We start from the raw sequence: 16,925 nt of genomic DNA, 5'->3' as shown, positions 1-16,925 counted from the left end.
ACAACAGAACAGTACAGTGAGAGGTTTTTCTCTTCTTTTTTTTTGGTTCACACAGTATTAAGGACATTAATTGATTGGAAAACCAAATGGACTGTGGCCTGTTATTTTTGCATTGCCACGGTTTTGCATTTGACTGTAAAAAAATACACCTACAGGAACAAAGCAACCTAGCAATTTGTCATCAGGTTAGAAACCTTAAACCACATGCTGCATTTCAAATAAAAACATCTGAATAAATAAGACACATTGTAGCATATCTGCACAGTGTAAAAAAAATCTTTTGGTTTAAATAAGCTCCCCCCTCCCAAAAAAAAAAAAAAAAAAATAGCTCTGACAACGAATGACAATGATTCTTTGTCATCTTCCTACTAGCCTTAGAGTTATATAATAAAAGCAATATCTGGTCTCGCACAAATATTACAGTGGAACCGGTGAAAAACGAACGTTTCAAACTGACCACAGTGGCACATGAACACAGATAATGGCAGTACATAAAGTCTATTAAGAGCTTTCAAAGACAAACAGAATGCAGAACCTTCAAATCGCACAGTCTTGTGTCAAATATCCTCAAAGACTACAGATTGGCAGATCTCAACAGTATCTGGTGCAAGAAACTGGCTTTAAATGCAGCAATGCCCACGGATGAGAGTGGAACCCTATTTGTTGACCCTTTCGTCTCACGGCCTGGTCACGACGAGGCTGATCAGGAGTCCTCTTTCTCCTCCGCAGCTTTGGCGCGCAGCTGGTGCAGAATGGGTGTCAGGATTGCTTTCAGGGTCGTGCGCAAAGAGATGTTCTTCTCCGAGGCGGCGTCAATCTGCGGACCGAATGAAAAGTCTCTGCCTACGAAACGCATATCTTAATGTCTTCAACGTGCACCACGTGTTAACACTCACCTTCGTCAACACTTCAATTGTTTGGTTCAGAAACCCAGTCTCCACTTCTTCAGGCACTGGCAGGAGGTGAGCAGCACAGTCAAGGATACACAGCAGAGTGAGCCGGTGGCCCTATTAGTGGGGAGAAGGAGGCATGACGCTCTCATCATCATGACAACATTTTCACTGTCGCATTCATTTAAAGCAAAAAAAAAAAAAAATCATCTGAATAAAACAAAAGCGTGGTGACGTCAAACTGCTTTTTATATTCCTGCTCTTCTCAGTTATGCGAGCGATGAGGTTCCGGCTCATTGAATATTTACAAATCTAAAAAGACAGGTTCGTGTGAAAATAAAGACTTTTCTGTTAGCACCTGTATCCAGGTCAAAACTCTCATTTTCATCCTGTTATGCAAACAAAATGTCATAATGGAGTTCAAATAAACACTTGATTGAGGCTAATGAGCTACGTATCTTGTCGACTTCAGAGCCCCTCTTCCTCTCCACTACCAGCACCCATCTGCAGTTCGCTCGTTTCATCCAATCAGCAGCAGACAGAGGAGGACAGAGGAGAGGACGACCGACGCCAAAGGGCTGTCAGCTTTAGGGAACCAATATAGAGTCTGGCAGTATGGAAAGTTATTCTGATGGTTGTTGTTTTTTTTTGTGGCCATTACCTGCTTGTCTGACTTGACATCACGTGCATTATAAGTCATAAAAATTACACTAGTTGTCCTCCTAAAAGCATACAATTTTAAATGCATGTGCCTCTGTGTTTATTACCTACACTAACCGCTTAAGTAAGTTGTCTGTCACAGATGTCTGAAATAATACAATAACGTGACATTTAATTTCCAAAATAAAATGATTAGATCATTTTAATAGAAGGCAAAGGACAGATGAGGAAGAAAAAAAAGGACAAACTATTTTCAAAGATGAGGACACTAAATCTGTATGGACAAGTTTAAGTAACTGCCAATGTCTTGATATGAAATTCAAAATCCTTATGGGCACCATTGCCTGTCAGTGTGATTTTCTCACTTTTCCCGCACATTAGCTGTATAGACTGCGGATGCCACGTATGCTCTCCAGCTTTTGGCATTTTTGTCGCAAGAAATCCAGGGGAATTCCCGAAATGTCTTTTAGGACATTAACAATCAGAGCAGCACACAGAGAGTTTGTGTCTGTTCTCAGCGTTTGCTCCCGTTTTGAGACAGATTTCCGACATCGCCTACCTTTTCCAGTGAGTCGAGGGCCTTCTGTGGGTTTATGTACTTCTCACTGAGAGCCTTTACGTCCTCACTGCTGATGACTGGATCCCTGAGCTGCGCCAGCCACGACCACATCAGACTGGAGAGGACTAGAGGGTCTCTCTCCATGCACAGCCTCTCCCACGCCCCTTCTCTGGAGTTCAGCTCTGTCTGCACACGTCACACCAAAGAACAGTCTGACAATGAACACAGTGAACTCATGCACCCGTAGGAAAAGAAAATGCAGCTTCCAGTCAGGGTAAACCAGAGACTAAAATGCCCTCCACAGTTCATTGATTCAAAATGAGCCCATGTAGTCTGATAGATTTATTTTGTGCTGTGTAAACTTATATTGCTCATACCTACACTGTGAATTTAAAAAAAAAAAAAAAAAAAAGGGTTCTAAGGAGCTGAGAGAGATCAAATGCCACGTGGTACTTCAATCTAAAGTAGAGGAGGTGATGATTAGAATTGCATCTCCTGCCGGTGTTGTGGTAACACTGAGTTCTATTCATTCGAATGTTTCCTGCTGATCTAGCACATCCACCTGGTGGTGCTCTGGGAGTGTTGCTTTTCTCTTTGGCTTTACTAAAAACACATCAGAAGGGATTTCTTCTACCGGTGCAGTATGTCAGTCCGGTTATCTGACATTGTAAAAAAAAACAAAAAAACATAAGGCCTTATCAACAAGTATGTCTCCAGGCACAATAACATCTAGGTTGTGAGAAGGGTCCCGTCTTTCCTTACAGTCAGTCTTACTTGGACTTTGGATGGAGTTAGTTAGAATAAGGGGATGTATTGTGATTAATGGCCTCTCCTTTCATCCTGCTGGTCTGCTGTCAAACTTCACATATAAACAGACAATTGTAAACGCAAATCAGCTTTCTGCAGGAGAAATCTGGCTGAAACATAGCTCTCATTTAATTACAAGTTTAAAAAAAAAAAAAAAAAAAGATGAAAGTCCTACCTGCCACATTGAGACCTTGCAGGTGAGATCCTTGTCTGTCAGTTCCATGGCCAGAGCTTTGGCCACCAGTAGGCGTCTGCTCTCTGGGGTGAGCTCCGACTGGACTGTGATGAAAGGAATCCCTGTGAATTCTCCTTTGTTTGCTTCTTCACCCACTGACAAATCCTCCGCGCTACATACCAGTTTACTATTGGCCAGTGAAGCAGACAGTGAGGCATTGCAGTGGCGCTTTCTTCCGTCCTCGGGAAAATCTAAAGACGAACTCTGATGCCCCTTGTGCTGCGTCTCTTCTAAAATGGGGGATCCAGCGACTTGCTTCGCTTCTATGCTGGGATCCTGAAAGGTGCTGATAATGCCCTGAGGAAAGACGTTACAGGCTGGAAGGCTGCTGTGAGACAAGCAATGTTTGATCATGTGTTTGATTTGTTTGCTGCTCATCAGATTTCCTAAATGGCACTGCCGTTGGTCAAGTTTGTAAAGGACCGAATCGCTGTAGCTAAGTCTCCTGCTGTTGGAGAAAGAGAACGTCAGAGGGCGCTCTACGTGCTGCTGCCTCCACAGAGGGTCCAGCTCATTGTCGCTGGCGAGAGGTTGATCGTGAGCATGCGTGGTCTGCGGTGCAGGCGGGCTGAGAGGGTGAGATGAACAAGATGGAACAGGGATCCCTTTCCCTCTCATCTCCTTCCCAAGCTGCTGGAGAGCCTGCTGGGACACCGTCTTCTCCACCTCAGCTGTGAGGTCGGGAATCTCCAGCCACTCCTCCTCGATCACCACCTGTCTGTTGGCCGCGATGTCGACGAGGAGTTTGCACACCAGCTGGACGATCTTTGGCACGTTTTTCATCTGCCGCGCCTCGTAGCCGTGCAGCAGGTGGCGCTGCCGGGTGAGGTACTGGGACAAGGTGACGGCACTCGCTTTGGGTTCTGCGCAGGAGAAGACGCTTCGCAGCGGAACCAGGAACTGGGCGAACTCCCTGACGCACAGCAGCTGGCCTCTGGTCTGGATGGAGTTGGGTCTTTTGGCTCGCACAAACAGGATGGCTTGGTCAGCATTCATTCGGGTCGTGAAGACCAAGTAACAAGCCAACAGCACGCCTGCGCGAAGGAAAACCCAAAGCAGAAAAGGGATATTTTTAACAGCGTGAATGATGATCTATGCCATTCCAAAATGCTGCTGCTGCCAACCTGTTCTTCCAAGACCGGCATGGCAGTGGACACCGATCTTCCCCTCTTGGACAGCAAATGACATAACTTTCACCATGTCAAGGATTGTAGTCAGAGATGCCACACCATAGTCCTTCCACCCGAAGTTGTAGTAATAGACTGAAACACACAAAGCCACGCAGAATAGAATATCAGAGTTGTTACATGTCTGCCTGATATTTGGTTACAAATGGATCGTTTTTTTTTGTTTATCCTTTGTAAACTACGTGTTCATTAGAACGCTTTGGGGCTGATTTAGTAAAGGTTTGGCGTGTGTAAAATCACGTGCAAACTTCACATCACCCGCAAAAAACACGTCCGAGCAGATCTACCACGGACGTGCTTGTATGCAATTTAACACGCGTTGTCCATTTTGCGTGTTTGCCTGAATGCATACGTAATATTGGGCGTTTCTACTTGAACGTGCAAAATACTGGGAGGGGAAATGCAAATAGATAAATTTAGCCCCCCCCCCGCGATGATATTTACTAAACCTGAAAGTAGAAACAGGTATATTAGTGCCGAGAGGCATGTATTAATCAGATGTGCACATCAGGACAGACGGCTGCTCTTATTATTGTGAGAAGGAAACGCAGGGGAAACCAAAGAACATGTGGAGAACGGGTAAACATTTTTTGAGATGTCAAAGGCAAAAATTATTCAGACATATCTGTCTGTCGATGACATTTTTTGAGTTCTTGAATGAACTGAATGATGATTTACAGCCAACAACAAAGAGGACCCGCGTAATACCAGCAATTAAAAAAAACTTCTTACGACTCAGCATTGTCCTGCCTTTTGGGTCATTGCTGCGTATCGCTGCTTGGATATCCCACCCGGTCCCGTTATACAGGTGTGTTGTTCGGGTCCCACAGAATTTCACATTTGCCGACGATTCATTAGTAAGCCTTTTTTTTTTTTTTTTTTTCTCCACCTAATATCTTGCCATCTTCTCTTAATTTCATCTACTGGTCTTTTTGTTATCCCCACGGTGTCGGCTTTGTTGCTGATAATCTCCCATATAGCATTTTGTTCCCGTTATATTTACATTTCTTGATTTCAATGCTATCAATATTCCTTTTCCTTTTGTTGTCGTTCTGTGTTTTTCACACGCAAACACCTCAATTTAAATAAAGCAATTTGCACCTGATACCAGTGACGCAATTGCTCTTAATAAATCACCTGCAAAACGGGTGCAAAATAAACGTGCAAACTTGGAATAAACACAATTTAGTTTTGACAGGTTAAACCAGGTTAACAAGTGTTTATGCCACAGGCTTTTGACTGAATGTGAAATGAAAGAGAGCACTTCTCAAACTCCAGCTGAGGCTTTGACATCTCAGAGGACATTATTACGATGAAGAATAGAGATTGCCTCCCTCCCGAGACAAAACATAAGTGGAATCCCCGAGCAATTACTTGGTTACTATGGAGCGCATCACATCTTGGATGATGGAGGAGTTCAACCAGTACTGCTACAACACTTAGTAAGCCCTTTTCAGTTGAGTGATTTTATTGTTTCTGAGATGTGATATAACATTTCTGCAGTTTGTGTAGCATTATTCTGGGCCTCTTTAATGAGAGCAACACCATTATTACACCTTTTATTTAAACTCCATCGATACTTAATGCATCTTGGGCAGGAAGGATAGCAATCCGATCTCAAAAAGACAGTGAATGCATCCTTCCTGCTGAAGTTAGGAAATGAATTAAATTAGGTGTTTTTCCCCCTTGTCACTTAACACAATGATCGACACCTGAAACAGCACAATGAGCTGTTGCAGTGTGTATCTGTTCCCTGATCAGATCAACCACTGAATGATCTGTGTGGGTAAATGTCACCATTTATTGTATACGTTCAGCTTTCCGTGTCTTTTTTCGTTTAAAGCCGATGTCGGTGCAACATAAATACTGTGACAGTGTCAAATGCTCAGTCCATCGAAAAATGCACAAAGCCTGTATTCAGCATCTGTGAATAAGCCATTTGAACTTAGGTAAGTTTGTGATGTCACAAACTCACGTTCTTGTCATACGTCTGCCCTCCGCGCAGCACACTTTCCGACCTTTTAAGGAAAGAAAAAAAAAAACTGTGGTTGGCCTTGGCATGCGTCACTCAGAAAAGGCAGCCAATCTGAGGAGAGGGTCATTGATATCCCGCCTTAAAGACGCAGACACAAAACACCCTGTTCTTGGCAGAGCTCCAGAAAGAAGCATCCGAAAGGAGGTGTAAAACTATACTGACATGGTCGTATTCTCCCTTAATTTGGATACTGTAGCTCTGTGGGTCATGCTAACTTCACATTCATAATGGTCCACGAGGAAATCCGACATTGCATTGAGCTGTTGATTATTCCAGTGGGAATGGATGAACAGGGTGATTAAAATCAGCTGGCAAGTAACCCCGGGTGGAAATCTCTAATGTCGTGAGCAGAATGGCCATTCCAAGGTGGCTAATTTCTGCGTTAACTTTCAATAAGACTTGAAAGCAAACTTGTTCGATTCACGTTTTCGGAAAGCCGTAGGGAGCTAGCACTTTTTGCCCACGACACGCGCCATTCACTCACCGTTTCGTGCGACTCCTCGTTTCAAAGTTAATATCTTAGTTTACAAAGTTAGTTTGCACACCAAAGCCGTTTTGTTTTAGTTGGAGAAAAAAAAAAAAAAAAATCGCATGAGCCTTTTGTCAAATAGAAAATCATTTCAACCCTGCGGATATATTAACATTTTGAACATTGACGTTCGATGTTTGTCTGACATTTTGTGCACTCACTTATCCGGTCACTCGATAACGACACGTGCGCGCTGGTTTGGGCCGTTTTGCAGAGAGTGCGTTATGTTCGTGATGGTGGATGTAAAAACTCACTGCCTGCCTCCATGAACTTTTCGGGCCGATAAGTGAAACCGCTTTCCTGCTCCAGCGGGTTGCCACAGCTGGCGTGTTCTCCGGGCCGCTGCAGGTTTATGACCGTCTTCATACCACACCTGGGCGCAGCAATCCACACAAAAAGTCAACACAACGCGCACATTAGCAAGAAATATTTGCACCCGGACATCTGACAGCACCGCAAGGGAATATAGGCAACGAGAGCCAACCACTCAACATCCTCTCTCCATTTCCTCGTTAATCAAAGTGTAAATAAACAGCAACAGAAAAGCAAACCCAACAACAATGTTCAAATCAAAGGAGGTGTGAAAGAAGGAGGCCATACCTTTGAAACTGTTGGATTATGTCGTATTTCTCTATGATTTCAGTGGAAGGCCTTGCCATAGCTAGCAAGTTGTCAGTAATCCTGTAAGTTGACAATGTCAGGAGTTAGAGGGAGTGTTGGCACATACCACACAAAGAAGGATACAGTTTGATGAGGACTGTTAAACAATGAAGTGTGGTCTCTTTCAAAAGGTAAAACACAACTGCAGACATACTTAATGCACTGAAACCAAAGATGTGGCTTGTTCAATTAGTAGCAAATATGGCGCAAAACAAAACAAACAAAAAAAACGGAACTTTTTATGTAACTAATAATGTGGAGCTGAGTAACCTGCGCTGACCGAGCACGGCACTGAGAGTGCATTGACACGCAGTAAGACTACGTAACATACCAGGACGAGTAGAGTCCCTTGATGGCTTGCTCCTCATCGCTCCAGCGAGAAGGGTTCTCGTATTTGCAGGCTTTCCCTCCGCAAGCCATGGAGCACTGCATGTGACCGGGGATTACGTGCCTCAGGGTCTCCCCCATCTTGGTGTATTTTGCTGTCGGGACCCTTGCTTTGGCTGAGGAGGAGAAAAGAAAAAAGAAAAAAGAACAAAAACAAAAACAAAAGAAACATGAGGACAGTTTATCTGACCATGTTCAGAGGTGCTTAGTTCAGTGGTTATTTCTGCGGCGCGGTTACATCTCCTGGTCTTGCGCTCAGTGTGGGGCTGAGGCTGGTTCATGCTGACGGCCACCATGAGTCTGTGGGAAGAGGACGAGAGGATCTCGAGGGCAGAGCTGCGTCTGCGCTGCAGCACCTTCAGCAGAATGTCCGAGGCGGAATGCCTGCGGTCGTGCCTCCTCGCACTGGCCGTCGCGTCCGCGGCCAAAGAGCGGCGTCCTCCGTGCTGCAGCATCTTCAGTGTGACTGTGCTGCTGCCTGCACTGTGGGCATCTCTGGCTCAACTGCCCTGTAGCTGTGGTGAATCATCGCTCAACAATAACCCGGTGCTGATCAGTTCATCAGCAGCATTTGAAGTGTCACCATGACAACCGTCTCCAAAGTTGTCGGTGGGAGGTAGACAGACGCGCGCGCACACACACAGACACACACACACACACACACACACACACACACACAGACACAGATCTGAGGCTTGTAAATGAAAGAGGAAAATGCTGTTCTTGTTTGTTTAACAGCTGTACATCTGGTGCAGCCGTAAAAATGCTGCCTTAACCAGATTTATCAACGAGACACCTCCTCAGCTTTTGATCGGACATGGTTGGCATTAATAACCAAGGGGTTTGCATTAAACTAAATACAGCAGATTAAACTCTCACACACGCACAAACACAATAAATACAAATAAATATAAGGTGTATGCTGAGATGGAAGTATGGCATTTAGGAGGCTATTTCAAAGTTTAAAGCAATGTCAATAAAACATGGCTTCTGATCCTGAAAAACGGGAACATTTTACATCGGTTGTTTGGTATCCGTAAACACCCTGTGGACGCCAGCAGCAACTGAAAGTTGTTCAGTTAATACAGTTTGATTACATCTGAGTCAAGGTCAATGCCAAGGATTTTAGAGGGTGTTTTTTTTTCCATCACTGCCGAACAATGATCAGAAATCTTCTTCTTCGAGGATACACAGCAGAGAGAGAGAGAGAGAGAGACAGAGTAATCAGGAGGAAAAACACAACAAGACACGTTCAAGCCACACGTAATGATAAGAGCTAATCAAGGTCAAACTGTAGTGTGACAGAGGTCGCTGTGAGATATAGAGGAGGGCGACAACATAATGAGATATATATATATATATATATATATATATATATATAGACAGACACACACACACACACACATAAATAATATCGTCTCTCTCTCGTTTAGCTTCATGTAAACAACTTTCTTATTCGTCAAGCGATTTATTTTTTTTGTCAACAGTCGACAACAAAAGTCAAGTGACGTTATCGGAGCCCACAGAGAAATGATTTGGTCAAGGAACATTTAGGTAAAAAATAAAGTGGAAAAAAAAAAAAAAAAAAAGAAGCTGGAAAATCCACACCAGCTTAAACCAGCAGGACCTAACTAGACTGTTTTATGGACTTGAAGCCCATTTTGTTCACACAGTGACAACGATGTTCATCAATTATAGCAAAAGATGTGTATCAACAGGACTTGTATGCACTCGGTTAAGACAAAACATTGTGCTCGTGGGCCACTCGACAATTCAGCAGCCAGTCCATCACCTAGCCGAAGCCAAAGGGTGACGTGGTACCGCCGGCTCACTGAGGCTTTCAGTGCGTGGGAGCAGCAGGAAGCATGACTAACAGCAAAGCTGAGAGAAGGCTGCAGCAACACAAAGTAGGAGCTACAGCCACAAAAAAAAAAAAAAAAAAAAACATGCATCCTAAATATCCGGCACAGTCGTCCTTCGTGCTCTGTTTTTACGACTAGTTATTCAACTGACACTTTATGTAGTCTTGCGGTCTGCCCCAGATGTTCTTCTGAAGCTAATAACAAACCATTTCAGAAAGCCAAAAGGATTTGGACAAAACAATTGAACTGAAAAGAGTATTTCATGAGGACAAATCTTAAATTCAGTTTGTTTTAAGATCCACCGTGTAGCCTGCCGGATGTTTATTAAAAAAAAAAAAAAAAAAGTTTGATTAGGTTTTTTATCAAGTAGAAGAGTTTGTAATACGACTGCAACTAACGATTACTTTAGTTCTCAATTTCTCTGCGGAATATTTGATCAATTATTTAATTTTAAGTTTGCATGTAAATGACAAAAACAAACGGTAAAAAAAAAAATGAATATTTGGATTTTTACAGTGCAAAGCAGCACATATATGTGTCCTACATATATGTATGCTGTTGTTGTTTATTCTCCAATAGGAGTAAAGAACTCTGAAAGACGGCCAACCCAGGATAAACAAATTGATGAAAACATTTGACCGATTGTTATTACGTACTTCCCGCAAGTCTCTTTAGTTATAATTCTTCACAATACCTATTGTCTGATGATAGACCTGCTGACACCCTTCATCAAATCTAAAGTACGCTATTTTCATTTTGTGAATCTTACTGTTAATATACACTTGCGGTGCCTGGCATTCAGAACAATAAATCAGTTTTGTGCCTTTCTGCTGCAATTAATATACATTTTGTCTCAATGCTGAAGCTGGCCTGCAATTTATCAGCTCACCTAAAATACAACCTCAAACAAAGACTGACAATTCATTTGAAATTCAACTCAATATATATATATATATATATATATATATATATATATATATATATTAAAAAAAAAAAAAAAGGCGGTTTAACTTTAGCGAATCAAACCATTTCAGGTTCCCAGGCCCTACACAGGTCTTTGCCAAATAAAAAGCAGCAGACGTCCCGTCCCGTCCCGTCCCGTCCCCCCCCTCCCTCCCTCCCTGTTATATATATATATATATATATATATATATATATATATATATATATATATATATATATAAAGGCGGTTTAACTTTAGCGAATCAAACCATTTCAGGTTCCCAGTCCCTGCACAGGTCTTTGCCAAATAAAAAGCAGCAGACGTCCCGTCCCCCCGTCCCCCCTCCCTCCCTGTTGTTTTTGTGCTGCAGAGCTCCCCTACCTCTCTCCATCTCTGTGTTGATCTCTCCACTGCGGGCTCCACCGGTGGAGTTAGGCAGGTCACTCAGTATGCTGACACCTGCTGCCATGGCAGGGGCTGAAAGGTGTGAATAAACATTGTGTCAAAGGCAGGTTGGTTGGGGAGGGGGGAAAAAAAAGCCAGAAAAAAAAAAAAAAAAAACCAACATAACAGCTCACAAGCAGAATCTTTTGTTTTGTGCCGCGAAAACGCAAACAGTCACAAGGGGTGCGCGCACAGATGAGATATGAGGAGCACCGGAGGCGTCGCCCGGCCACGGTAACCCGGGAGGGGGCGGAGGGGTGGGGGGTGGGGGGGGCGGAAACGTTGCAAACTGAGCCGCCATGCGAGCAGCTCGCGTGTCAGCCGGACTCGCGCACCTCTGGGAGCGAGGTGGGCGTGGCCCGAGGACAACGGTGGGAGCCCGGAGCACATCATCACCGGGGGGGGGGGGGGGCTTCAGGGTGAGCGCGCAGTGAAACGGACTTCGGGCGCTCTCGGCCGAAACTCTTTTGAGTTTCTCACCTGATTTACGGAACCTAATATCACAGTCGGTGTCACGCAGGTCTCGCACACGGTGTCAATTCAACTCCCGGGACCGACTGTTTCTCACGTTACACCCCCGCAGCCTCTGACGGGCCTCGCCACGGTGGCGACGACCGCTGCTGCGGGAGTGAAACTCTGCACCTTCACAGCTGGCCGCCTCACCGCGACCCATCGACAATTGAGCAGGGTCACCGTCCTTCACATGCTGACTTTTTCATGGCCAAAGGATTCCTTGACCTTTTCCCTTTTCCTTCCTACTTTGATAAAGTCAACGAGGAGGGCTTAATCAAAGAGTAAGGAGTCTCTCCGGTGAGATGAATAGTCAGGCCTGCTTTTTTTTTTTTTTTAAATGGATAGAATACACACATGAATTGAGTTTTAGATTTCCAAAGCCGAAGACATGCCTCAGTGGTTCAGAGGGGTTAATACGTTTCTACGATATGTTACAGAAAAAATGAATATCATGGTGAGAAAACTAAAACTTCAATCCCCCCCCAAAAAAAATGCATCTAGCTGCCATATGTCCTCTCTTTAACGTCACACAAAGCTGAAGACAAAAGGAGGCACACAAAAACAAAAAACACCACTACAAAATTCCCGTGGTAGCCTGTTGACAACCCGAAAATGAAATTGAGCAGAATGAGATATTTAATGTTAATGGTGCATGTGACACGTTAAAGAAAGGGTGCACGGCAGCTGGGATATAAACAGCAGCGCCGCAGCGGGAAAAGCACAGGTGAACTACTGTCAAAAACAAACAAACTGATTTCTATTTAGGTGAGCCAGTTCATGGGTCCTGGTAGTCCGCGTGTTGACTCACCGTCATGACTTCCCGCAACACTTCAAAAACACATTATTTTGTTTGGAACATTTAAACTTAAAAAAAAACACAAAAAAAACCAAGTAAGATTCAAGGTACTGAACTCCGCAGCAATCTGTCATTAATTTAAACCGTTCATATATTTGTAAATATACTAAGAAAATGAGTAATTTCGCTTGAAAATCAAAGTAAATGGACTTCCTTTTTTTTTTTTATGCCGAATGCATTTCTACTAAACTCTTGACATTTAATTCAAAGATCTATTATATTCATTTGCAGTACAGTACTGAGGTGATCTGAGCAGTCAGAGCAGCAAACACCTGAGCCGGTTGTTCAGTGTGTTGGGCTTTAAGGCTGCTATATGCTCTTTAAAACCTGTAAAAAAAAAAAAAAAAAAAAGTATCTGCGTACAGAAAGCAGGAAGAGAGTGTTTTCTGTTATTTAGGGTATCAGCCTGAGAAGTAGACTTTGTAAAGTACGCTTTATAGTGGATATCTTTTAATGATATGATTTATTTTCTGCAACAAAAAAAACAGTGACAAACTGCATTAGTGAAAAGCATCTCGCAGGGCTTGTAAATTAGGTCACATTTAGATCACAACGCTTCTTCGGTTAAGAGTAGCGCTCCTGGAGCCTTTGAATAATTGACAGTGTAAAGCTAGAGCTTGTCTTTTTCCATCCACAACTGTTTTTGGACTTCTTTTACACCGTAATCCACACGTCTCCTTACAAACTGATATGGCACCAAAAACCTAGTATAACACTGGCTGAAGTGTTTCCAACATTACAGCCGGAAAGAAGCCTTATCCGATCAGTTCTGCAGTCTGTCCGGCCGGAGCCCGACACCACTTGGCATTGTTTATGGGAAGCTCTCGATAACACGCCAGCGAATCAGAAGCTGTTCTCCGTGACGTGTGTGACGTACGCGCATCAAATATTAAATGCTGTATGAAACTGGCCCTCCGTAATGACAACGTGTACATCTTTTCACTCAGCCTGTAATCAAGAACGAATTACCGAAAGGCTTCACACGTTTGTGGTCGATCCATAAGCTCATGTCCGCTGGGAAGCCAGTGTTGTCGGTGGACACGACTGAGACGGTGTGAAAGCTGAGAGTTATCTTTCAGAGGATGCTGCTAATTAGTGTGGGATGTGAGAGTCATTTCCACCGAGTGCTAATAAAGAAATATGGCAGGCGAGGCGGCGTCCTCACACCATGTTTAATTTATTATAATGTGCCTCGGCAACAATACGGCACCGCTGTCTGTCTGAGTGCAATAAGCAACATGACCCTCGACCACTCAGGAACACAGTGGTGCTGCTATTTATTGTGAGGTAGTGCCGGGCGGCAGAGCAGTTCACACGGCACGATGTTGTTGGGTTTTTTTTGGTTTTTTTTTTTTGTATTCAATATACATTTTTCAAATATCGCCATACCGGTGCGGCATCGAAACAATTACTGTAACACCGGGCACACTGGTACAGCTGAAGTTACAGCCAGGCGACCACCATCTTGTTGCATTGAGCACTACAGGGGGGGGCGGGGGGGCTGTGATATTCAGAGTGACCCCTATTACTGCAACTCATTTAATATCAAAATCCAACCTGAGGGGAGATGTGATAAGAGGGATCTTGTTAACAGTAGACATTGTGGCAGGTGGTATTGTGCATACTTCAACAGGTCCTAATGGGATACGGGTGTGTTTTTTTTTTTTAATTGTTTTGAGTGCAATCACTCAGTAGCAGCTTTTTTTTCCCCCTGCTTTGACAACCCAAAATGTCCACGGTGAGAAAAAAAAAAAAAAAAGATCTATTATTAAGGTTACGGTATTTACACATCTACAAAACATCACCGTGATGTGACGTATGACAGAAGAACCGGTTCCGGACTGAAGATGCACGTGTGGAGGTTCCCCCCCCCACTTTCCTTATCTTACACAATAATACTCCAGTATTTTTGTTTTTTTTTGTCAGCGCGGCGACACTCGTCGCTGACGGGACAACAGAGACGCGTTTTAAACATGCGGTCCTCCTTTTGAAACCGTCAGTGCGGACGGTGCAGCTGCTGACGGACACGCGGTCTCCCGGTTGTTGTCATCGTTGCTCTGACTTCCGTCTGCGACGCGCCGGCGGATGAAATCTTAAATTGCACTAAAACAGCTTCTTCTTTTTTTTATTATTTATTATTATTATTATTATTATTATTATTTGTATTACCGTTATTACCTCTAGGTCATCTGCTCATTCGCTTAAAAGTCGCTGCCGTGCGGCGTCCGGAGGACCGACCCGCTCGGCGCGGATGAGCCCCCGGTGTGTCCGGTGCTGATGCTGCAGGCTGCGGTGCCTCTGAAAAGGGCCTTTAACTTACCGTCGTCGCAGCGCCGAGCTGTCTTTGCGGGTTCCGACGAAGTCGATTCATCGCTCCAAAGCCATTTGTTGCTCTATCGCATTGCACCGTCGCCAAAACCAGAGGTTGTTTTTTTTTGTTTGTTTGTTTTTTGTTTTTTTTTCCCTCTCCTCTCTCAGCCACATCATTCGGTCAGCTAAGTCCAGCTAGCTCGCGAGCTAACTTAGCAACCAGACATGTTGTCGTGCGGAACGGTCCCGTCGGGTCACGTGACCAGCTGTGCACCGTTTGCATATTTTCGGACCATCGAGCTGATGGCGCGGATACAATCCGCTGTTTGTTTATTTTTTCCCGGGAAAAAAAAAGATGCGTTCATCATTTTCTTACACAGCAAACTTTAAAACAGAAGATTTGAAGGGTCTCTAGTGGTAAATTGTCATTTTCAATACACCTTTGTTATAACGTTATCTGCGTTTGTGTTCATTTGTAGGATTATCACTCGTTGCCAATTCTTTTGTATTTTTTTGTTGTTGTTGAATAATTCTAGAAGATATATTTCAAATATATTGTAGTAATTCTAAATGAACTTGATGTCTTTGCACCTTCAGTTGTCACATTTTCCACTTGACGCTTCAGGGGCTGTAGGCTACACGGTAAATATTAGGATGCCTTTTTTTTTTTTTTTTTTTTTCTTCTGCGGAGTGCTTAGCCTACTAACAACGGGCTGACAAGAAACACATCCCCTTAGAAACAGAGAGGTGACTCATGAGAATCTATCCTTTTCTGAAGCCCTCATGTGCAACCTAGTGGCGGCTGATAAAAGTGACGGTGTTCAGAGTAAAGGGATATCAGCGCAGGATGAAACAGAACAGTGCATGCAAAAAAAAAATAATAATAAATGAATGTGATCATGAACAGAATATGACAGTGAGTATAAAACACACTCATCATCCAGATATATGAAAAAAAAATGTATTGATGAAATTCTACTTCAAAAAAGTCAGTCATCAATCGGAAAAATGAACAAAGAGGTAACAGTCTTCATTCATCCTGGTAAAATCAGATGTCAAATAAAAAAATTTTGGCACAAAACTTAGTCTGGATTTTCTAAAAAAAAAAAAAAAAGTATTGTGGGTGGTAGTTTTTATTGTAGTAATGAACAATCTTGGCTTCCTATAAACAGCATAGAGTCAACATAATAATTTATATTTAAAAAAATCCTATTCATATTTAACTGTGATTATAATAATCGGATGCATTACTTGAAACTAGTTAACTCAAATATTTTGCCTCAAAAATGCAATGTTTAAATGATTTTATTCTTGAAATGTGCCATGGCAGGATTTACATTTTTTGTTGTTGTTGTTGTTGTTGTTTTGCTAAATACAGCTCTTGCATGGAAGTTAATCAGCCAAAAAAGACAGTGAGATATGGTTAAAAGTTTAACAGTGATGCCAAGATTGAAAAGCAGTCCATTGTATGCATCTCTTGGTTCAAGGACTTAAACACATCGAGAGTCAGGAAACGGGCCGGTCGTATCTCTGCAGATCCATCCAACCCTGGACACCCGCTGTTCCAGCTCCTCCCCTCTGGTAGGCGCTACAGAGCACTGTGCGCCAAAACCACCAGGAACAAGGACAGCTTTTATCCGCAGGCCGTCGCTCTGTTAAACACTTAATATGACTGGACCTTTTTTCACTACACCCAACTCCATCAGCATCATTTGCACTACGTTTTGTAGTTGTTTTAGGTGTATATATTTCGTTCTTTCTTTCTTGGCTGTATATACGTCTATTTATGTTTTATATGTCTGTTTATGTCTGTCTGGTTGTTTTTTTTTGCACACTGAGAGCTCAATTTACAACCGGAGTCAAATTACTTGTATGTGTTAACATACCTGGCCAATAATGCTGATTCTGATTCTGATTCAGTGGTTTATGCCTCTTCCTACAGTATGCTGCTACTCTTAGATGATATGTTGATAATATTCCACTGACTAACTACTTTCCAACATCAGGTGCTGCTTCATACCGGGAGGCCACTGTGGGTTGGCCATCAG

At 43.2% G+C, this 16,925-nt stretch overlaps 1 protein-coding gene across 5 annotated transcripts in view; it reads right to left on the bottom strand.

Moving 5' to 3' along the window:
* ptpdc1a (protein tyrosine phosphatase domain containing 1a) overlaps nucleotides 1–14,997 on the bottom strand; it is a 15,486-nt gene extending 489 nt beyond the window's left edge. The window contains exons 1-10 of one of the 5 annotated variants that reach the window (XM_069703203.1): nucleotides 14,888–14,997; nucleotides 11,136–11,231; nucleotides 7,894–8,065; nucleotides 7,503–7,583; nucleotides 7,157–7,275; nucleotides 4,276–4,413; nucleotides 3,092–4,185; nucleotides 2,110–2,295; nucleotides 897–1,007; nucleotides 1–817 (exon numbers count right to left, since the gene is read on the bottom strand). The exon at nucleotides 1–817 is cut by the window's left edge and continues 489 nt beyond it. In XM_069703203.1, the coding sequence (XP_069559304.1) occupies nucleotides 704–817; nucleotides 897–1,007; nucleotides 2,110–2,295; nucleotides 3,092–4,185; nucleotides 4,276–4,413; nucleotides 7,157–7,275; nucleotides 7,503–7,583; nucleotides 7,894–8,065; nucleotides 11,136–11,223 (2,103 nt within the window). In that variant the 5' untranslated portion in view covers nucleotides 11,224–11,231; nucleotides 14,888–14,997 and the 3' untranslated portion in view covers nucleotides 1–703. Of the gene's footprint in view, nucleotides 818–896; nucleotides 1,008–2,109; nucleotides 2,296–3,091; nucleotides 4,186–4,275; nucleotides 4,414–7,156; nucleotides 7,276–7,502; nucleotides 7,584–7,893; nucleotides 8,066–8,187; nucleotides 9,125–11,135; nucleotides 11,232–11,332; nucleotides 11,750–14,887 lie in introns of those variants that run through there. The other 4 variants (XM_069703199.1, XM_069703204.1, XM_069703200.1 and 1 more) reach the window with 4 other exon arrangements.
* Between the last annotated feature and the right edge of the window lie 1,928 nt (nucleotides 14,998–16,925).

The sequence above is a fragment of the Brachyistius frenatus genome, unplaced genomic scaffold (assembly GCF_029030835.1).
Source record: "Brachyistius frenatus isolate BFR_SWC_R1_liver_20210118 unplaced genomic scaffold, ASM2903083v1 Contig_45, whole genome shotgun sequence".
NCBI lineage: Eukaryota > Metazoa > Chordata > Actinopteri > Embiotocidae > Brachyistius > Brachyistius frenatus.
Note: the sequence above shows the minus strand (reverse complement) of the source record. Positions and strands in the feature narration are given on the sequence as shown.